Consider the following 23,145-nt stretch of genomic DNA (forward strand, 5'->3'; position numbering starts at 1 on the left):
GTGAAGATTTTTCAACATGTTGAAAAATGCCCACGAGAGCCACGAGTACCGACGAGCGGCCATTACCGTAAATCGCCGAGTTCGAATCAGGGCAAACTCGGGAGAGCTCTTGGAATGAAATCGTACCGTGGGACAGGGGTTTAAACGTACAAAATGACCCAATTATTCTATCTTTTTTCTTCAACTACAAATGTTTTACGAGGCGTAAACTTCTTCACAAATATCTGCAGTGCCACTGCCTGAAGCGATGTGAATTGATTTATCAAAATGCACAGTGCAGTCATTTGGGAACATTGTCTGCACTATAACGAAACCTTCAAAGCTTTCTGTAGCTATGATTAATAGAAATTGTCAGTTCCATTTCCATTCACAGTGTACAGATACATGATAAAGGGAATAACGTGACTCGTGCAAGATAAGGTCCAGTAACCTTTACAATCCAGTAAGCCAATTACTTTACCTGCACGTCTTCTGAATGTGGGAGGAAACCGGAGTGCCCGGAGAAAACCCACATGGTCACAGGGGAGAACGTACAAACTCCATACAGACAACACCAAGTAGGCAGGGATCAAACCCGGGTCTCTGGCGCTGTAAGGCAGTAGGTCTTAGAGCGGCTGGGCTTGTATACTCTGGAATTTTGATGTATGAGAGGGGATCTTATTGAAACATATAAGATTATTGAGGGTTTAGACACGCTAGAGGCAGGAAACATGTTCCCGATGGTGGGAGAGTCCAGAACCAGGGGCCACAGTTTAAGAATAAGGGGTAAGGCATTTAGAACGGAGATGAGGAAACACTTTTTCTCACAGAGAGTGGTGAGTGTGGAATTCTCTGCCTCAGAGGGCGGTGGATGCCGGTTCTCTGGACACTTTCAAGAGAGAGCTTGATAGGGCTCTTAAAAATAGCGGAGTCAGGGGATATGGGGAGAAGGCAGGAACGGCGTACTGATTGTGGATGATCAGCCATGATCACATCGAATGGCGGTGCTGGCTCGAAGGGCCGATTGGCCTACTCCTGCACCTATTGTCTATTGTCTATAGTTTACTGCTGAGCCACCATGCTGCCCTACTTGGGGCATGTGTAAGCAGCAATGGACCACCCCTGTACACTCAGTACCTTGTGATAAACACAGATGCTGTAATGTGCTCAAAACATGTGTCAAAGATTTGTAGGAAGGAACTGCAGATGCTGGTTTGCACTGAAGATAGACACAGAATGCTGGAGTAACCCAGCGGGACAGCCGGAGAGAAGGAATGGGTGACGTTTCGGGTCGAGAGCGTCTGAAGAAGGGTCTCGACCCGAAACGTCACCCATTCCTTCCATCCAGAGACGCTGCCTGTCCCGCTGAATTACTCCAGCTTTCTGTGTCTATAAGTAAAGGATTCATTTTTTTTATCTTCTCGCTAGTGCTTCAGCTATTTATTTAGCAATCTGTGAACTAAATAGAAAAAGAATTCGCACCTTCTCTCGCACGAGCCGAGGAGGGATATATGAATTCGGTGGGGAAAAAAGAGAATCCATCAAAACATTTTGATTCACACACAGAATCCAGCGGGGATAAATGTGCTAATCGCTCTGATCAATCATGTTCTGGCTTAATAGACGTATGGATCACTCCATATGATGATGGGTTCCACAATCGTTCATCCATATCCTGTATAGCTTTAGTTTTGTTTAGAGTCAAGAGTGTTTTATTGTCATATGTCCTGGATGGGACAATGAAATTCTTACTTGCTGTAGCACAACAGAATATGTGAATATGTAACATATTTATTAGTATTAGTGTGCTGCAAGGACATCTGAATTTCCCCTGAAAAAGGGATTAATAAAGTATTTATTATTATTATTATTATTATTATTATTATTATTATTATTATTATTATTATTATTATTATTATTATTATTATTATTATTATTTGTAAGAGAAAAAAAGTTCAATAATTAACAAATATAGTGCAATAATAATATAGTATTTTACAGTTCAGAGCTTGGAGCTTATTTGCTGTTGTGTTTAATAGCCTGATGTCTGTGGGGAAGTAGCTGTTCCTGAACCTGGACGTTACAGTTTTCAGGCTCCTGTACCTTCTTCCTGATGGCAATGGTGAAATGAGTGTGTGTTGGCCAGGGTGGTGTACAGTGAAAAGCATTTGCTGTGTGCTATCCAGTCAGCGTTCTGTTCTGGTCGTGAATTGTTAGCTTAGTTTAGTTTTAGTTTTGAGAGATACAACACGTGACCCGCGTGGGTTTTCTCCGGGAGCTCCGGTCTCCTCTCACACCCTAAAGACGTACAGGTTTGTAGGCTAATTGGCTTGGTGTAATTGTAGATTGTCCCTAAAGGGCGTAAGACAGTGCCAGTGTGCGGGGATCTTTGGCTGCCGCGGCATCCCGGCCAGCTGTCCGACCTTCGGACCTTCGCTTACCACCGACACCACCACCACCCCTCCTTCTCACGGCCGATCATCGGTGCGGGGCCAAAACTCCTCAGCTGCCCCGCCGGCTGGGCTTTGTGTGCAGTCCAGCACCCGGGCCAACTCATCATTCACCCAGCCACGGCCGAGTCGGTCAACGGATTGCCGTGGGGAATTTGTCCCGTATTTTGATCTTTTTTTGTCCCTTATTTGGGAGTGGGAAAGTTGGCGACCCTGGTCGAGACCCTTCTTCAGACCTCCCTACCGTCACCTTTTCAGCTTTGCAAGAAGGTTTATCTTGTGGAAATGGAGATATTTGTGTACAGTTCAGGACGAGGTTCTGACGCAATGTGGGATAAAGTGCTGAATATTGATCAGCCCCTCTCTCTCCTTATCAGTGGACTATCAATACATTGATTCCTATAGCAACTATGCGAGCACAGTTGTGAAAATCTCAGCTCCTGGAATCTCATACAATTTCTGAGCCGTGGCTTCAGACTGGACCTACATCCCTTCACAATGATGCAAACAAAGGAAGGCCACATCTACAATGCATGGCTTGCTGCTCAGGTCTACCTTGCTGCCTGGTTTAGTTTACAAGTTCACAGGTTCATACGTCAGGGTAGAATTAGGCCATTCAGCCCATCAAGTCTACTCCGCCTTTCAATCCTGGCTGATCTATCTCTCCCTCCCAACCCCATTCTCCTGCCTTCTCCCCATAACCTCTGACACCCGTACTAATCAAGAATCTTATCTATCTCTGCCTCAAAAATATCCACTGACTTGGCCTCCGCAGCCTTCTGTGGCAATGAATTTCACAGATTCACCACCCTCTGACTAAAGAATTGTCTCCTCATATCCTTCCTAAAGGTACGTCCTTTAATTCTGAGGCTATGACCTCTAGTCCTAGGCTCTCCCACTAGTAGAAACATCCCCTCCACCTCCACTCTGTCCTGGCCTTTCACTATTCGGTAAGTTTCAATGAGGTCCCCCCCTCATCCTAAACTCCAGCGAGTACAGGCCCAGTGCTGTCAAACGCTCATCATATGTTAACCCACTCATTCCTGGGATCATCCTCGTAATCCTCCTCTGGGTGGGACTGGTGTAGATGGGATGTGTTGGCTGGTCCTCGAGGATGTACCTAGTAGAGTGGATAAGGGAGAACCAGTGGATGTGTTATATCTGGACTTTCAGAAGGCTTTCGACAAGGTCCCACATAAGAGATTAGTATACAAACTTAAAGCACACGGTATTGGGGGTTCAGTATTGATGTGGATAGAGAACTGGCTGGCAGACAGGAAGCAAAGAGTAGGAGTAAACGGGTCCTTTTCACAATGGCAGGCAGTGACTAGTGGGGGACCGCAAGGCTCAGTGCTGGGACCCCAACTATTTACAATATATATTAATGATTTGGATGAGGGAATTGAATGCAACATCTCCAAGTTTGCGGATGACACGAAGCTGGGGGGCAGTGTTAGCTGTGAGGAGGATGCTAGGAGGCTGCAAGGTGACTTGGATAGGCTGGGTGAGTGGGCAAATGCATGGCAGATGCAGTATAATGTGGATAAATGTGAGGTTATCCACTTTGGGGGCAAAAACAGGAAAGTAGACTATTATCTGAATGGTGGCCGATTAGGAAAAGGGGAGATGCAATGAGACCTGGGTGTCATGGTACACCAGTCATTGAAAGTAGGCATGCAGGTGCAGCAGACAGTGAAGAAAGCGAATGGTATGTTAACATTCATAGCAAAAGGATTTGAGTATAGGAGCAGGGAGGTTCTACTGCAGTTGTACAGGGTCTTGGTGAGACCACACCCTGAGTATTGCATGCAGTTTTGGTCTCCTAATCTGAGGAAAGACATTCTTGCCATAGAGGGAGTACAGAGAAGGTTCACCAGACTGATTCCTGGGATGTCAGGACTTTCATATGAAGAAAGACTGGATAAACTCGGCTTGTACTCGCTAGAATTTAGAAGATTGAGGGGGGATCTTATAGAAACTTACAAAATTCTTAAGGGGTTGGACAGGCTAGATGCAGGAAAATTGTTCCCGATGTTGGGGAAGTCCAGAACAAGGGGTCACAGTTTAAGGATAAGGGGGAAATCTTTTAGGATCGAGATGAGAAAAACATTTTTCACACAGAGAGTGGTGAATCTGTGGAATTCTCTGCCACAGAAGGTAGTTGAGGCCAGTTCATTGGCTATATTTAAGAGGGAGTTAGATGTGGCCCTTGTGGCTAAAGGGATCAGGCGGTATGGAGAGAAGGCAGGTACAGGATACTGAGTTGGATGATCAGCCATGATCATATTGAATGGCGGTGCAGGCTCGAAGGGCCGAATGGCCTACTCCTGCACCTATTTTCTATGTTTCTATGTTTCTATGAATGGTATGTGTGGAAACAGTTCGGCCCATCTTGCCCACACCGGTCAACATGTCCAAACAGCAAGAGTCCCACCTGCCCACATGTGGCCCATTTCCCCCCCCCCCTAGACCTATCCTATCCATACACCGATTTGTACTGATTTTAGACAATCAGCCATGATCATATTGAATGGCTTGAAGGGCCGAATAGCCTACTCCTGTACCTATTTTTCCATGTTTCTATGCACCTGTCTAACTGTTTCTTAAAGGTTGCGATAGTCCCAGCCTCAACTACTTCCTTTGGCAGCTCGTTCCATACACCCACCACCCTCTGTGTGAAAAAGTTACCCCTCAGATTCCTATTAAATCTTTTCTCCTTCACCTTAGGGCCGGTGTGGGCAGGTTGGGCTGAAGGGCCTGTTTGCACGCTGTAATGGGGCCTGTCCCACGGCGATTATTTTTGGCGACTGCTGGCGTCATATCGATGTCGCCAAAAGATTTTGAACATTTCAAAATCCAGCGGCAACCAAAAAAATGTTGCGCCACTTTAAAAATCACCGCTCGTCAATACGTCATCGTCACGCCAGATCACCGCCGCGGCACCGCCGCATCACGCCGCGAATATTTCAGTGAGCTGATACGTCAGTCAATGGTATGGTATTGACAGTGTCACCAATGTGTGGTACATCAGTTGGGATGTAATGTTAAAATTGTACAAGGCATTGGTGAGGCCAATTCTGGAGTATGGTGTACAATTTTGGTCGCCTAATTATAGGAAGGATGTCAACAAAATAGAGAGAGTACAGAGGAGATTTACTAGAATGTTGCCTGGGTTTCAACAACTAAGTTACAGAGAAAGGTTGAACAAGTTAGGTCTTTATTCTCTGGAGCGCAGAAGGTTAAGGGGGGACTTGATAGAGGTCTTTAAAATGATGAGAGGGATAGACAGAGTTGACGTGGAAAAGCTTTTCCCACTGAGAGTAGGGAAGATTCAAACAAGGGGACATGACTTGAGAATTAAGGGACTGAAGTTTAGGGGTAACATGAGGGGAAACTTCTTTACTCAGAGAGTGGTAGCTGTGTGGAATGAGCTTCCAGTGAAGGTGGTGGAGGCAGGTTCGTTTTTATCATTTAAAAATAAATTGGATAGTTATATGGATGGGAAAGGAATGGAGGGTTATGGTCTGAGCGCAGGTATATGGGACTAGGGGAGATTATGTGTTCAGCACGGACTAGAAGGGTCGAGATGGCCTGTTTCCGTGCTGTAATTGTTATATGGTTATATGGTTATATGGTTAATGATGCCGGCAGTTGCCGAAAAAATCGCCAAGTGGGACAGGCCCTTAAGACTCCGTGACTATGATGAAGAGCTGGTTGGTGCAGCTGAGGTGATTTCACAACCAACGCTCCAGATTGAATCTCTGCAGTCTGATCACATCTAGTCATGAATAATGGTGGACAATTAAACAGCTTAGAGAAGCATAAGGGACCCCCACGGAGGGAGGAATTTCACCCCTCGCCTTTTACCAATTCAGCAAAGATCTGCTCGTCACAAGAAAAAACCTCCCATCGGTTTCCAACTCTCGATTTCTACCGAGCGGCAGCGTGGACGGGGAATCTTCCACCAGTCGGAAACAGCGTGAAAAATGAACGCTTTCCACCGCTCACCGGTCCCAAGCCTGATCGGGCAGCGTTATTAATAACCTCCATCACCGCAGGTCTGAACAATTCCCGGCCACATAGCTGGATTATTAGAGCAGTTTATATGTTATGCTTGTGAAAATCGCAGTGTCACCACATTATATTGTGCCACCCCCCCACCCCATTCTCCTGAGCAATGCAATATTATACGAGGCAGGTGCTCAAAGGATCTGAAAACATATAAGATTATTAAGGGATTGGACGCGCTAGAGGCAGGAAACATGTTCCCGATGTTGGGGGAGAGTCCAGAACCGGGGGCCCCAGTTTGAGAATAAGAGATGAGGAAAAACTTTTTCACCCAGAGAGTTGTGAATCTGTAGAATTCTCTGCCTCAGAGGGCAGTGGAGGCCAACTCTCAGGATACTTTCAACAGAGAGTTAGATAGAGCTCTTAAAGATAGCGGAGTCAAGGGATATGGGGAGAAGGCGGGAACGGGGTACTGATTGTGGATGATCAGCCACGATCACATTAAATGGCGGTGCTGGCTTGAAAACCCACGCAGATCACGGGGAGGAGGTACAAACTCCGTTCAGACAGCACCCGTAGTCAGGATCGAACCTGGAACCCCGGCCCTGTGAGGCAGCAACTCTACCGCTGCCCCATTTATTTACTCCTGGTAATTATTGATTTTGCCTCGGGTTTAGAGCATCTGCATTTTTTTTTAATGTACCGTATTTGTCCACTGGTACCTTGCTGACTATAGTTTAGTTTAGTTTATTGTCACGTGTGCTGAGGTACAGTGAACAGTACGGGTGTCAGGGGTTACAGGGGGGGGGAAGCAGGGGAATGGGGTTGAGAGGTGGAGGTAGATCAGCCATGATTGAATGGCGGTCATGGTAATGCAGCGGTATAGTTGCGCCAGAGACCCAGGTTTGATCCCGACTACGGGTGCTGTCTGTACGGAGTTTGCACGTTCTCCCCGTGATCCGCGTGTGATTTCTCCGAGATCTTCGGTTTCCTCCCACACTCCAAAGACGTACAGGTTTGTAGGTTAATTGGCTCGGTTATAAATGTGAGGGGAAAAAAATGTCCCTAGTGGGTGTCGGATGGTGTTAATGTGCGGGGATCGCTGGTCGGCGCGGAACCGGTGGGCCGAAGGGCCTGATACCGTGCTGTATCTCTAAACTAAACTGAACTAAAGTAGACTTGTTGGGCCGAGTGGCCTAATTCTACTCCTATCACTTATGATCATATGATTACAATCGAGCCGTCCACAGTGTACAGATACAAAGCGAATAGCATGAATAAAGTACACAAAATGCTCTGGAGTAACTCAGCGGGACGGGCAGCATCTCTGGAGAGAAGGAATGGGTGACGTTTCGGGTCGAGACCCTTTTTTCGCTTGCAAGTAAGCTTAATTTGTATGTCGTGAGTCTGAGCCCGAGCCAAAGTCTTAGTGTCTCGATCTGTCAGTTCAAGGTTCAGCTACCCATGCAAGAGGAGAGCAAGGGACTGCTCTGGATTCTTGACGAAGAGGTCTTGGTTCAGGACTCCAAGGACAGCGTGGTCCTCGACCGCCTGTGCGCCTACTTCGAGAAGAAGGGGCTGAAGAAGGAAGGTAATAACGGCGACCAAAATAACACACACAGTTCGCCCGTGAATGCAAACAGCAGGAGCTGTGATAAGCAGCAGGAATCGCAGCTCGAATTAACTCCTTTAGTTTGCACATCCACAAAAATCTGCCCAAGCGCAAGCTCATAGGTTCCTAAGTTACAGGAACAGAATTAGGCCATTCGGCCCATCGAGTCTACTCCACCATTCAATCCTGGTTGATCTATCTCTCCCTCCCAACCCCATTCTCCTGCCTTCTCCCCATAACCTCTGACACCCGTACTAATTAAGAATCTATCTATCTCTGCCTTAAAAATATCCATTGACTGGCCTCCACAGCCGTCTGTGGCAAAGAAATTCCACAGATTCACCACCCTCTGACTGAAGAAATTCCTCATCATCTACTTCTTAAAGGAACGTCCTTTAATTCTGAGGCTGTGCCCTCTGGTCCTAGACTCTCCCACTGGTGGAAACATCCTCTCCACATCCACTCTATCCAAGTCTTTCACTACTTGGTATGTTTCAATGAAACCGTCCCCTCATCCTTCTAAACTCCGTTTCAGTTTCAGTTTAGTTTATTGTCGTGTGTACCGAGGCACACTGAAAAGCTTTTGTTGCGTGCTGTCCAGTCATCGGAAAGACAATACATGATTACAATCGATCCATTTACAGTGTACAGATACATGATGAGGGAATAACGTTTAGTGCAAGGTAAAGCCAGCAAAGTCCGATCAAGGATTGTCCAAGGGTCACCAATGAAGTGGATGGTAGTTCAGCGCTGAGAATCGTGAGATTCTTACCGCGTTTCCCGAGTACCTGCCGTTAGTTACAGAGAAAGTTACAGAGTAAGTTACAGAGAAAGGTTGAACAAGTTACGGCTTTATTCTTTGGTGCGCAGAAGGTTAAGGGGGGACTTGATAGAGGTCTTTAAAATGATGAGAGGGATAGACAGAGTTGACGTGGATAAGCTTTTCCCACTGAGAGTAGGGAAGATTCAAACAAGGGGACATGACTTGAGAATTAAGGGACAGAAGTTTAGGGGTAACATGAGGGGGAACTTCTTTACTCAGAGAGTGGTGGCTGTGTGGAATGAGCTTCCGGGGAAGGTGGTGGAGACAGGTTCGTTTTTATCATTTAAAAATAAATTGGATAGTTATATGGACTGGAAAGGAATGGAGGGTTATGATCTGAGCGCAGGTATATGGGACTAGGGGAGAATACGTGTTCGGCACGGACTAGAAGGGTCGAGATGGCCTGTTTCCGTGCTGTAATTGTTATATGGTTATATGGTTATATGGTTAGCGTTACGGGCCGCTAAGAGACGTCCCCTAGCTCCAACGTACCCGCTACGTACATTCTACGTGCTTACCATGAGTTTGATTTTTTTTAAACTCGGGAGAGCACTTGAATGTACTCGTACAGTGGCTCAGGCCCTTAATTGGCTTGGTAAATGTTTTTTTTTAAATGTCCCTAGTAGGTGTAGGATAGTGTTAATGTGCGTGGATCGCTGGTCGGCGCGGACCCGGTGGGCCGAAGGGCCTGTTGCCGTGCCGTATCTCTAAACTATACTTGTTAGAATGGCCTAATTCTACTCCTATCACTTATGATTACAATCGAGCCGTCCACGATGTACAGACACAAAGCGAATAACATGAATAATAGACACAAAAAGCTGGAGTAACTCAGCGGGACGGGCAACATTTCTGGAGAGAAGGAATGGGTGACGTTTCGGGTCGAGACCCTTCTTTCGCTTGTAAGTAAGCCTAAGTTGTATGTCGTGAGTCTGTACCTGAGCCAAAGTCTCTGCTGAAAATAGCCTGGATGCGAAGAAGATGTTTGCACTAGTGGGAGAGTCTAAGACCAGAGGGCACGGCCTCAGAGTAAGAGGATGCACCTTTAGACTCGGGCTCTTGTCTGACTGTTGGGCTTGTTTCCCGTTCACAGAGAAGCAGCCGCTGCGGAGATGTGAACAGGAGCAGCAGTTTGTGATTTCCCACCAGCTTGGGACTTGCCCCGTGCGATATGACCTGACGGGGTGGATTAACAAAGCCAAGCCCAACCAGTCTCTGGAAAACGCCAGCCAGTTGCTGCAAGAATCCAGAAAGTAAGTGCTGAGAGTTTCACGTAGACTTTAACAGAGATAGGGGTGGCAGGTTGGTGCTGCTGTCTCACAGCGCCGGAGACCCGGGTTCCACCCCGACTACGGGCGCTTGTCTGCACGGAGTTTGCACGTTCTCCCCGTGACCCGCGTGGGTTTTCTCCGAGATCTTCCGTTTCCTCCCACACTCCAAAGACGTGCAGGTTTTGTAGGTTAAATGGCTTGGAGGTACAGCGCAGAAACAGGCCCTTCGGCCCACCGAGTCCGTGCCGACCAGCGATTCCCGCACATTAACACTACCCTACATACAGGAGGGACAATTTGCATATACACCGAGCCAATTAACCAACAAACCCGTGCGTCTATGGAGAAAACCCACGCAGGTCACGGGGAGAACGCACAAAGAAACACAGACAGCACCCGTAGTCGGGATCGAACCCGGGTCTCCGGCGCTGCGAGCGCTGTAAAGCAGCAACTCTACCGCTGCGCCACCATGGCGGTCACGTTGTTCGGCCCCCATATTGTCCTATTGGCCTTTTGTACAGAGGATAATTCTGATGTTATCAGTAAAATGCAAGTTTTCACATTGAGCATAAATACCGTTTCCTCGCTGGCCGACTGTGTTCAGGAATGTTCCATTTATACTTTCAGAACGACTCTGCCTTTAAGCTGTGCGCAGTATTGATAATTACTGCAACCATTAAGAGGTTTAATCGACATTAAACATTTTATTAATGGCTGGCTCCCCTTTGGGTCTTTGCATCAAGTTGTTCTGGATCGAAGGTTCTCTTTTGCTTCGAAAACTACATGTCAATTGAATCAACAAAATAAAATGAGCAAGGATCAGGACAATTGTGGTTTTGTCGATCTTTGTCAATACTGCATAAGATGTGCACAAGTAATGGGCGGCACGGTGGCGTTAGAGTTGCTGCCTTACAGTTGCTGCCTTACCGCGCTCACAGCGCCAGAGACCCGGGTTCGATCCCGACTACGGGTGCTGTCTGTACGGAGTTTGTACATTCTCCCCGTGACCTGCGTGGGTTTTCTCCGAGATCTTCGGTTTCTTCCCACGCTCCAAAGACGTGCTGGCTTGCAGGCTAATTCACTTGGCGTAAAATATAAACAATTGTCCCCAGTGTGTGTAGGGTATTGTTAATGTGCGGGGATCGCTGGTCGGCGCGGACTCGGTGGGCCGAAGGGCCTGTTTCCGCGCTGTATCTCTAATCTAAACTAAGAACAACACAGCGCAGAAACAGGCCCTTCGGCCCACAATGTCTGTGCCGAACATGACGCCAAGATAACCTGCCTACATGGAGCATGTCCCTCCATTCCCTGCATATCCATGTGCCTATCTAAACGCCTCTCTAACTCCACCATTATATCTGCCTCCACCACCACCTCTGGCAGCGCGTTCCAAGCATCCACTCTGTGTAAAAAAACTTGCCCCGCACATCCCCTGTAAACTTTTCCCCTCTCATCTTATAGCTACGCTCTCGAGTATTTGTCATGTCCGTCCTTGGAAGAAGTTTCTGACTCGCTTCCCCTTCTATGACTCTCATAGTTTAGTTTGCAGGTACAGCATGGAAACAGGCCCTTCGGCCCACTGAGTCCACGCCGACCATCAATCACCCGTTCACGCTCGTTCTATGCTGTCCCACTTTCTCATCGAGCTTCCTACACGCTCGGAGTGATTTCCAGAGGGCCTTGTAAAATTGCTAGTGTGTAGGACAGTGTTAGTGTACGGGGCGATCACTGGTGGGCGCAGACTGGATGGGCCGAAGGGCCTGTTTGCGCGCTGGATCTCTAAAGCCTCATGGGCCTGTCCCACTTAGGCGAGTCTTTAGGCTACTGCCAGGGACTAGTTTTAATGGGATTCACCTACGACAACTGGTGACAACCTACGACAGCAAAAATTGTCGCCACTGTCGCCGAAAATGTTTTCAACACGTTGAAAATTTAGCGGCAGTCGCCCAAAAAATCACCTAAGTGGGACGGGCCCTAAACGCACCAACCACAAAGATTGAAGCTAACTTTTGATCACTTCCTCCCAACAGCGACTCCCTCAAGAAGCTCTTCTCGTCCCGGTCCAAAATCCCGGCCATCTGCCGGTCGGTGTCCGGGCTGGAGGGAACATCCCAGCAGTCGCTGCATCGCATCAGCTGCGTACGGAAAACATTCAGCAGCAGCTTCGCAGCGGTGAAGCGGAAATCTGTCTGCGCCCTCATCAAACTCCAAGTGGTGAGTGGTGGGTGGAGCCTGCCTTAGCCCAGAGGGTGTGTTTACAGCCATTGTACCCAGTGGTTATAATATTCCATCAATGTAATGCCAATGTTTTTCATCCTCACTTGTGATAACATGGATCCCGAGCAAAACACAAAGTGTTGGAGGAATTCAGCGGGCCAGGCAGCACCTGGGGAGGGGAGGGACGGGACGGGTAGCGTTTCGGGTCGGGACCCTTCTTCAGACCCTTCCTTAAAAAGGGTGATGACGAAAGCTCATGACTCGCAGAGTCAGCGGCCCATTCCCCCATTCCCCTCCCCAGATGCTGCCTGGCCCGCTGAGTTCATTAGTGATAGGAGCAGAATTAGGACATTCGGCCCATCAAGTCACGGTGGCGCAGCGCCAGAGTTGCTGCCTTACAGCGAGTGCAGCGCCGGAGACCCGGGTTCGATCCTGACCACGGGCGCTGTCTGTTACAGAGCTTGTACGTTGCCCCCGTGATCTGCGTGGGTTTTCTCCGAGATCTTCGGTTTCCTCCCACACTCCAAAGACGTGCAGGTTTGTAGGTTAATTGGCTTCGGTAAATGTAAAAATTGTCCCTAGTGGGTGTAGGATAGAGTTAGTGTGCGGGGATCGCTGGTCGGAGCGGACCCGGTGGGCCAAAGGGGCTGTTTCCGCGCTGTATCTCTAAACTAAACTAAACTAAAGTCTAGTCCGCCATTCAATCATTGCTGATCTATCTCTCCCTCCTAACCCCATTCTCCTGCCTTCTCCCCATAACCCCTGACACCCGTAACTAATCAAGAATCTATCTATCTCTGCCTTAAAAAATCCATTGACTTGGCCTCCACAGCCTTCTGATTCACCACCCTCTGATGAAAGTTCCTCCAGCACTTTGCGTTTCTGCTCCGGACTTCGACGTCTGCGGTCTCTTGTGCCTCTGAAGGTCTTCATTCCTCTCTCCTTAAATCCCAGGATGCTCTCGTGAACCTGATCAAGCGATCCGAAGCGCATTTTGTCCACTGTTTCGTCGCCAGGCCAGAAGGGGGCGATCCAGAAGGGAGGCTCCTCCCTCCACAAAGGGCCGGCGATGTGTTGGAAACGCCCACCTCCAGAGGCCATTCGCCGTCTACCTTTGATATCCCCACACTCAGGTCTCAACTCCAAGGGTCTCAGCTGTTGGACGCACTTCGCCTCTACAGGCTGGGTACGGTATCTGCCGCGGGGTGACATCACCAATGCGCTCGTAGCTCAAATGTCCTTGCCATCCCACGGTGGCGCAGCGGGTAGAGCCACTGTCTCACAGAGCCAGAGACCCGGGTTCGATCCTGACCTCGGGTGCTGTCTGAATTTGAGTTTAGTATGAGATCAGTTCAAAGCTTTCTGTAGTTATGGCTTAATAGAAATAGTTAGCTTCTGATCTCCCCACGCAATATCGGTTTGAGTTTAGTTTGTTTAGGAAAGAACTGCAGATGCTGGAAAACTCGAAGGTAGACAAAAATGCTGGAGAAACTCAGCGGGTGAGGCAGCATCTATGGAGCTGAGGAATGGGCGATGTTTCGGGCGAGACCCTTCTTCAGACTGATGTGGGGGTGGGAAGAAGAAAGGAAGAGGCGGAGACAGTGGGCTGTGGGGAGAGCTGGGAAGGGGAGGGGAAGGAGGGAGAAAGCAGGGACTACCTGAAATTTTAGAAGTCAATGTTCATACCCGCTGGGGTGTAAACTGCCCAAGCGGAATATGTGGTGCTGCTCCTCCAATTTGCGGTGGGACTCACTCTGGCCATGGAGGAGGCCCAGGACAGAAAGGTCGGATTGGGAATGGGAGGGGCAGTTGAAGTGCTGAGCCACCGGGAGATCAGGTTGGTTAGTGCGAACCGAGCGGAGGTGTTGGGCGAAGCGATCGCCGAGCCTACGAGATTAATTTATTGTCACGTGTACTGAGGTACAGTGAAAAGCTTTTGTTGCGTGCTAACCAGTCAGCGGAAAGACAACACATGCTTACAATTGAGCCGTCCACAGTGTACAGATACATGATAAAGGGAATAATGTGAATCACGTTTAGTACAAGGTAAAGTCCAGTAAAGTCCGATCAAAGATAGTCCAATGGCCTTGGGCGCTGTCTGCACAGAGTTTGTACGTTCCCCCCGCGACCTGCGTGGGTTTTCTCCGAGTTCTTCGGTTTCCTCCCACACTACAAAGGCGTGGAGGTCTGTCGGCTAATTACGGCTTGGCGTAAATGTAAATGTGTGGGATGGTGTTGGTGTGCGGGGATCGCTGGTCGGCACGGACTCGGCTGGGCCGAAGGGCCTGTTTCCTCGCTGTATCTCTAACGCTAAAAACGATCTCCGTTTCGTGCCGTGACTCGAGCCGCGCCGATGGACGCCTGGTGTTGACGTTGCCCCCTCCCGTTTGGTGTCTCGGCAGGGTTTCCCGACCACGTGGTGTTTGGCGACTTCAGGCGCCGATTCCAGGCCCTCGCCCCAGACATCGTGAAGAAGTACGGAGCCTCCTTCATGGCGATCGATGAGAGGAAGGTGCGTTCTAGGTCGCTGGGCGGGCAAGGCGCGAGGATGCGCGCGCCCAATACAATCTTCAATGCGTTGGAGTTTTCCTTTAAAGATAACACACACAGTCAAACAAGCGTCATGGGTTCTGTCACAGCTTGGTCAGAGGGGGGCGACACTGTAGCTCTGTTTTCTGTTCTCTATTCTCTGCCTCAGAGGGCGGTGGAGGCCGGTTCTCTGGATGCTTTCAAGAGAGAGCTAGATAGGGCTCTTAAAAATAGTGGAGTCAGGGGATATGGGGAGAAGGCAGGAACGGGGTACTGATTGGGGATGATCAGCCATGATCACATTGAATGGCGGTGCTGGCTCGAAGGGCCGAATGGCCTCCTCCTGCACCTATTGTCTATTGTCTATTGTAGCACAGCGGTCGAGTTGCTGCCTCACAGTGCCTGAGATCGTGACTACAGGTTCGATCCTGCCTATGGGTGCTGCCTGAATAGGGTTTGCACGTTCTCGTTGTGGATGCGTAGGTTTTCTCCGGGTGCTCCGCTTTCCCCTCGCGTTCCAAAGACGTGCAGCGGTGGAGTCGCTGCCTCACAGCGCCAGTGACGCGGGTTCGATCCTGACTCCGGGTGCTTGTCGGCACGGAGTTTTTTACGCTCTCCCCGTGACCTGCGTGGGTTTTCTCCGAGTGTTCAAGTTTCCTCCCACATCCCAAAGACGTACAGGTTTGTTGGATAATTGGCTTCTGTAAATTGTCCCCCGGTGTGTAGGTTGGAACTACTGTATGGGGGATCGCTGGTCAGCACGGTCCCGGTGGGCCGAAGGGCCAGTTTCCACACTGTATCTCTTTTTTTTTTTAAAAAGCTGCGCCCATGACTGTAAGAGAATTGTGGATGTAGCCCGGACCATCACACAGACCAGACTCCCCACCATTGACAATAGACAATAGACAATAGGTGCAGGAGTAGGCCATTCAGCCCTTCGAGCCAGCACCACCATTCAATGTGATCATGGCTGATCATCCCCAATCAGTATCCCGTTCCTGCCTTCTCCCCATATCCCCTGACTCCGCTATTTTTAAGAGCCCTATCTAGCTCTCTCTTGAAAGCATCCAGAGAACCAGCCTCCACCGCCCTCTGAGGCAGAGAATTCCACAGACTCACAACTCTCTGTGAGAAAAATTGTTTCCTCGTCTCCGTTTTAAATGGCTTACCCCTTATTCTTAAACTGTGGCCCCTGGTTCTGGACTCCCCCAACATCGGGAACATGTTTCCTGCCTCTAGCGTGTCCAAACCCTTAACAGTCTTATATGCTTATATGTCTAACTTATACACTTATACCCTCTACACTTAACAATGCCTTTGTAAAGCAGCCAACATCATCAAAGACTTGTCCCCATCCCACCCTGGTCAATCCTCCTTCTTCTAACCTCTCCCTTTCTCTGCCAGAGTTACTGCCTTTGTACAAACTGCAGCAAAATGTTCGTTCGCATAAGTCTACGATAAGCCTCAAAATCATTGACGTTCTGGATTATTTTTTCAGGCCACTGAAGTACTACTTGGCTTGTTGGACTTGGAAAAACACAGCTTTACCCTGGGACAGAGTCGGGTAAGTCCCCAAACCTCTGCCGGGACTGAGGTAAATCTCTCAGTGTAGTCACATCTTAATGTAAGAACGTTGGACGGCAGGGTGGCGCAGTGGTAGAGTCGCTGCCTCACAGCGCCAGGGACCCGGGTACCATCCTGACAACGGGTGCTGTCTGTACGGAGTTTGTACGCTCTCCCTGTGACCTGCGCGGGTTTTCTCCGAGATCTTCGGTTTCCCGGCCACACTCCAAAAGACGTGCAGGTTTGCAGGTTAATTGGCTTGGGATGAATGTAAAATTGTCCCTAGTGTGTGTGGGGCAGTGTTAGTGTACGGGGTGATCGCTGGTTGACATGGACTCGATGGGCCGAAGGGTCTTTCCATGCTGTATCTCTAAAGTAAAGGAAAGTAAACTAGGCATGAATACAATCAAGCCGAACTCGACAGAATCGGGTAGAGGGAAGGGAAAGACACAATGAGTGCAGAATATAGTCTGAAGCCTGATGGTTTGGTTTGTACAGGGCCCTGGTGAGACGGCACCAGGAGTATTGTGTGCAGTTTAGGTCTCCTAATTTGAGGAAGGACATTCTTGCTATTGGAGGGAGTGCAGCGTAGGTTCACCAGGTTAATTCCCGGGATGGCGGGACTGTCATATGATGAAAGAATGGGTCGACTGGGCTTATATTCGCTGGAATTTAGAAGGATGAGAGGTTATCTTACGGAAACATACAACATTCTTGAGGGATCGGACAGGCTAGATGCAGGAAACAAATTCCAGACGTTGGTGGAGCCCAGAACCAGGGGTCACAGTTTAAAGGGCCTGTCTCACTTGGCGTTTTTTTTTTTGCGATTGCCAGCGTAATATCACGTGTCGCCAAAAGATTTTGAACATTTCAAAATCCAGCGGCGATAAAAAAAATGTCGCGGCACTTGAAAAATCACCGTGCGTCGATACGGCGTCACGCCGCGGATTTTTGTCGGTGACCTGATACGTCAGTCAATGATGCCTGCATTTGCCGAAAAAATCACCAGTGGGACAGGGCCTTGAGGATTAGGGGGAGGCCATTTAGGACTGAGATGAGATTCACCCAGAGAGTTGTGAATCTGTGGAATTCTCTGCCACAGAAGGCAGTGGAGGCCAATTCAATAGATGTTTTCAAGATAGAGCTCTTCGGGCTAACGGAATCAGGGGATACTGCGAGACAGGCAGCATCTCTGGAGAGAAGGAACGGGTGACGATGGGTGGGAAAGCACTAACACAGCTTTCAAGAGAGAGCTGGATAGGGCTCTTAAAAATAGCGGAGTCAGGGGATATGGGGAGAAGGCAGGAACGGGGAGCTCATTTGGGATGATCAGCCATGAACACATTGAATGGCGGTGCTGGCTCGAAGGGCCGAATGGCCTACTCCTGCACCTATTGTCTATTGTCTATTGTCTATTGATATGGGGAGACAGCAGGAACAGGGTACTGATTGGGGATGATCAGCCATGATCATATTGAATGGCGGTGCTGGCTCGAAGGGCCGAATGGCCTACTCCTGCACCTATTGTCTATTGTCTATTGTCTATTGATATGGGGAGACAGCAGGAACAGGGTACTGATTGGGGATGATCAGCCATTATCACATTGAATGGGGGTGCTGGCTCGAAGTGCTGAAGGGCCTACTCCTGCACCTATTCTGCAAAATTTCCATGTCTGTATGTTTCCCAACAGATCTTCTTCAAGGCTGGAGTGGTTTCACAGCTGGAGAAGCAGCGTCAGAGGCAGATCACCCAGAGGTTGATCCCACTGCAGGCACTCTGCCAGGGGCTCCTCGGTCGACAGCAGTTCAAGAAAATGAAGGTAAAATCTCCTGCTTCTCACCCCCATGGCCCATGACAAAAGCTTTGATTCAAGTCAAGTTTATTCGTCACATACACACACGAGATGTGCAGTGAAATGAAAAGTGGCAATGCTCGCGGACTTTGGGCAAAAAACAAACGAACAACAAACAAACTACAAATCAGGATGGAACAGAATCACATATTCACATATTGCATATTTGTGGGAGGAAAAAAAAGTAGAGTGGTACAGTAAAAAAAATGTTGCGGCACATGATAAAAATCACCGTGCGTCAATACGGCGTCACGCCGCGGATTTTTGTCGGTGACCTGATACGTCAGTCAATGATGCCAGCATTTGCCGAAAAAATCACCAAGTGGAACAGGGCCTTAAGGATTAGGGGTAGGCCATTTAGGACTGAGATGAGATTCACCCAGAGAGTTGTGAATCTGTGGAATTCTCTGCCACAGAAGGCAGTGGAGGCCAATTCAATAGATGTTTTCAAGAGAGAGTTAGATAGAGCTCTTCGGGCTAACGGAATCAGGGGATACTGCTAGACAGGCAGCATCTCTGGAGAGAAGGAACGGGTGACGATGGGTGGGAACAGTGGTACAGTAATGTTAGTCCCTGGTGAGATAGGAGTTTACAGACCTAATGGCCTCTGGGAAGCAACTACTTCTCAACCTCTCCGTTTTCACAGCATGGCAACGGAGGCGTTTGCCTGACCGTAGCAGCTTGAACAGTCCGTTGCAGGGGTGGAAGAGGTCCCCCATGATCTTGTTGGCTCTGGAGTTGCACCTTCTGATGTATAGTTCCTGCAGGGGGGCGAGTGTAGTTCCCATAGATCATATGTAGACCCCATTGACAGAATTCCTCCTCATAGGCTCCAAAGCCACACTCAGCAAAATCAATAACCCCACTCTCACCATCGACGGCACCACTGTCTCCCCATCTCCCCAGGCCCGCAACCTTGGCGTGATCTTTGATTCCACCCTCTCCCTTGAGCCTCACATCCGCCATGTCATTAAAACCTCCTTCTTTCATCTCCGCAACATCGCCAAACTCAGACCCTCTCTCACACTGCCCGCTGCTGAAAGACTCATCCATGCCTTCATCTCCTCCCGACTGGACTATTGCAACTCACTTCTCCTTGGCATCAGCTCCACCTACATCAACCGATTCCAACTGGTCCAGAACACAGCCGCCCGACTCATCACCCACATCAAATCCTGGCATCACATCACTCCAGTCCTCAAACAACTTCACTGGCTTCCCATCTCCCACCGGATCAACTACAAAATCCTGATCCTCACCTACAAAGCCCTCCACCATCTGGCCCCCCCATATCTCACTGACCTCCTCTCCCCCTACCAACCCTCACGGTCCCTCAGATCCACATCAGCCGGTCTCCTCTCCATCCACAAGTCCAACCTCCGCAGTTTTGGGGACAGAGCCTTCTCCAGGGCAGCTCCCAGGCTCTGGAACTCCCTCCCCCAACTGATCCACAATTCCGTGTCCCTCACCATCTTCCAGTCCCGCCTCAAGACCCATCTCTTCACCTCTGCCTATCCTTAGCCCCACGTCCCCCTCCCTTTTCATCTGTGCATTAATTGCCTCATATTGTGTTTTGTATTGAATTCTGTCTTTACTTTGTGTACTAGTCATGTCTCTACTATTTATTTCATTCCCCTTACATGTTTTTCCTCTACCTGCAAAATCTTTGTAAGGTGTCCTTGAGACTCTTGAAAGGCGCCCATAAATAAAATTTATTATTATTATTATTATTATATTATTCTCTGCAGAGCCTTCTTGTCTGAAGATGAAGGAATGCTAGGATGCAATGTACGGGTCTGCTCCCATTGGCGCCCTTTGATCTTTTGTTTTCACACCTTATCCTTCCATATCCCTTGTTTCCCTACTCCCCTGACTCGGTTTGAAGAAGGGTCTCGCCCCGAAAAGTCACCCATTCCTTCTCTCCAGAGATGCTCCCTGTCTAGTTCAGAGATACAGCGCGGAAACTGGCCCTTCGGCCCACCGGGTCTGCACCGACCAGAGATCTCTGCACACTAACACTATCCTACACACACTAGGGGCAATTTACACTTATACCAAGCTAATTAACCTACAAACCTGTACGTCTTTGGTGTGTGGGAGGAAACGGGAGATTTTGGAGAAAAGCCACGCAGGTGACGGGGAGAACGTGCAAACTCTGTACAGACAGCGCCCGGACTTGGGATCGAACCTGGGTCCCCGGAGCAGCAAGAGGTGCAAGACAATGACTCTACCACTGCGCCACCGTGCCGCCCTTTCCTGTCCTGCTGAGTTACTCCGCATTTTGTGTCTCTTTTCCTGCTCTAATTGGCATTGGTTTAGTATTGTCACTGGTACTGAAATACAGTGAAAGAGTTAGTTTGCATGCTGTCCAGCCAAAGGAAACCTTACAGTCAGGCTGAGCATGTGTGGGGAGGTACTGCAGATGCTGGTTTACATCAAAGATAGACACAAAATGCTGGAGGAACTCTGCGGGTCAGGCAGCATCCCAGGAGAAAAGGAATGGGTGATGTTTCGGGTCGAGAACCTTCATCAGACTCGTGAATGGTCTCGACCCGAAACGTCGCCCATTCCTTTTCTCCAGAGATGCCGTTGAGTTACTCCAGCATTTTGTGCCAATCCAGCCAAGCAGGTCGTGTAAAACAGGTCGTGCAAAGAGAAAACGCAGCCACAGTACAATTGAGGTTGAGGTACAGTTTATAGTTTATTGTCACATGCACCGAGGTACAGTGAAAAGCTTTTGTTCCCTGCTGACCAGTCAGTGGAAGGACTCTACATGATTACAATTGAGCCATCCACAGTGTACAGATACATGATACATACAGTGGCTTGCAAAAGTTTTCATACCCCTTGAACTTTTCCACATTTTGTCACGTTACAACCACAAACGTAAATGTATTTTATTGGGATTTTATGTGATAGACCAACACAAAGTGGTGCATAATTGTGAAGTGGAAGGAAAATGATACATGGTTTTCAAATTTTTTTACAAATAAAAAACTGAAAGGTGTGGCGTGCAAAAGTATTCAGCCCCCCTGAGTCAATACTTTGTAGAACCACCTTTCGCTGCAATTACAGCTGCAAGTCTTTTGGGGTATGTCTCTACCAGCTTTGCACATCTAGAGACTGAAATTTTTGCCCATTCTTCTTTGCAAAATAGGTCAAGCTCAGTAAGATTGGATGGAGAGCGTCTGTGAACAGCAAATTTCAAGTCTTGCCAGAGATTCTCAATTGGATTTAGGTCTGGACTTTGACTGGGCCATTCTAACACATGAATATGCTTTGATCTAAACCATTCCATTGTAGCTCTGGCTGTATGTTTAGGGTCGTTGTCCTGCTGGAAGGTGAACCTCCGCCCCAGTCTCAAGTCTTTTGCAGACTCTAACAGGTTTTCTTCCAAGATTGCCCTGTATTTGGCTCCATCCATCTTCCCATCAACTCTGACCAGCTTCCCTGTCCCTGCTGAAGAAAAGCATCCCCACAGCATGATGCTGCCACCACCATGTTTCACAGTGGTGATGGTGTGTTCAGGGTGAGGTCCAGTGTTAGTTTTCCGCCACACATAGCGTTTTGCTCTTAGGCCAAAAACTTGAATTTTGGTCTCATCTGACCAGAGCACCTTCCTCCACATGTTTGCTGTGTCCCCCACATGGCTTGTGGCAAACTGCAAACGGGACTTCTTATGGCTTTTTTTCAACAATGGCTTTCTTCTTGCCACTCTTCCATAAAGGCCCGATTTGTGGAGTGCACGACTAATAGTTGTCCTGTGGACAGATTCTCCCACCTGAGCTGTGGATCTCTGCAGCTCCTCCAGAGTTACCATGGGCCTCTTGGCTGCTTCTCTGATCAATTCTCTCCTTGCCCGGCCTGTCAGTTTAGGTGGACAGGCCATGTCTTGGTAGGTTTGCAGTTGTGCCATACTCTTTACATTTTCAGATGATGGATTGAACAGTGCTCCGTGAGATGTTCAAAGCTTGGGATATTTTTTTATAACCTAACCCTGCTTTAAACTTCTCCACAACTTTATCCCTGACCTGTCTGGTGTGTTCCTTGGGCTTCATGATGCTGTTTGTTCACTAATGTTCTCTAACAAACCTCTGAGGCCTTCACAGAACAGCTGTATTTATACTGAGATTAGATTACACACAAGTGGACTCTATTTACTAATTAGGTGACTTCTGAAGGCAATTGGTTGCACTGGATTTTATTTAGGGGTATCAGAGTAAAGGGGGCTGAATACTTTTGCAGCCACACTTTTCAGTTTTTTATTTGTAAAAAAATTTGAAGACCATGTATCATTTTCCTTCCACTTCACAATTATGCGCCACTTTGTGTTGGTCTATCACATAAAATCCCAATAAAATACATTTACGTTTGTGGTTGTAACGTGACAAAATGTGGAAAAGTTCAAGGGGCATGAAAACTTTTGCGAGCCACTGTATATAGAATATTTGGGCAGCATGATAGCGCAGCGGTAGAGTTGCTGCCTCACAGCGCCAGAGACCCGGGTTCGATCCCGACTACGGCTGCTGTCTGTACGGAGTTTGTACGTTCTCCCCGTAACCTGCGTGGGTTTTCTCCGAGATCTTCGGTTTCCTCCCACATTCCAAAGACGTGCAAGTTTGTAGATTAATTGGCTTGGTGTAATTGTAAATCGTCCCTAGTGTGTGTAGGGTAATGCTAGTGTGCGGGGGATCGCTGGTCAGCGCGGGCCCGGTGGGCCGAAGGGCCTGTTTCTGCGCTGTATCTCTAAACTAAACTAAACTAAGGCGTCGTAATCTGGTAGCATGTGTTTTTGTGTCTTCTGCCTTACGGGAGAGGGAATGACCAGGGTATGAATGGT

General features: G+C 48.5%; 1 protein-coding gene across 1 annotated transcript in view; it reads left to right on the forward strand.

Moving 5' to 3' along the window:
* myo18b (myosin XVIIIB) overlaps positions 1-23,145 on the forward strand; it is a 140,969-nt gene that overhangs the window by 38,342 nt on the left and 79,482 nt on the right. The window contains exons 16-22 of the mRNA XM_033043064.1: positions 7,884-8,028; positions 9,966-10,125; positions 12,174-12,357; positions 13,315-13,546; positions 14,763-14,872; positions 16,388-16,453; positions 18,144-18,272. Of these exons, the coding sequence (XP_032898955.1) occupies positions 7,884-8,028; positions 9,966-10,125; positions 12,174-12,357; positions 13,315-13,546; positions 14,763-14,872; positions 16,388-16,453; positions 18,144-18,272 (1,026 nt within the window). The remainder of the gene's footprint in view (positions 1-7,883; positions 8,029-9,965; positions 10,126-12,173; positions 12,358-13,314; positions 13,547-14,762; positions 14,873-16,387; positions 16,454-18,143; positions 18,273-23,145) is intronic.

This window comes from Amblyraja radiata, chromosome 25, assembly GCF_010909765.2.
Source record: "Amblyraja radiata isolate CabotCenter1 chromosome 25, sAmbRad1.1.pri, whole genome shotgun sequence".
Classification (NCBI taxonomy): Eukaryota; Metazoa; Chordata; class Chondrichthyes; order Rajiformes; family Rajidae; genus Amblyraja; species Amblyraja radiata.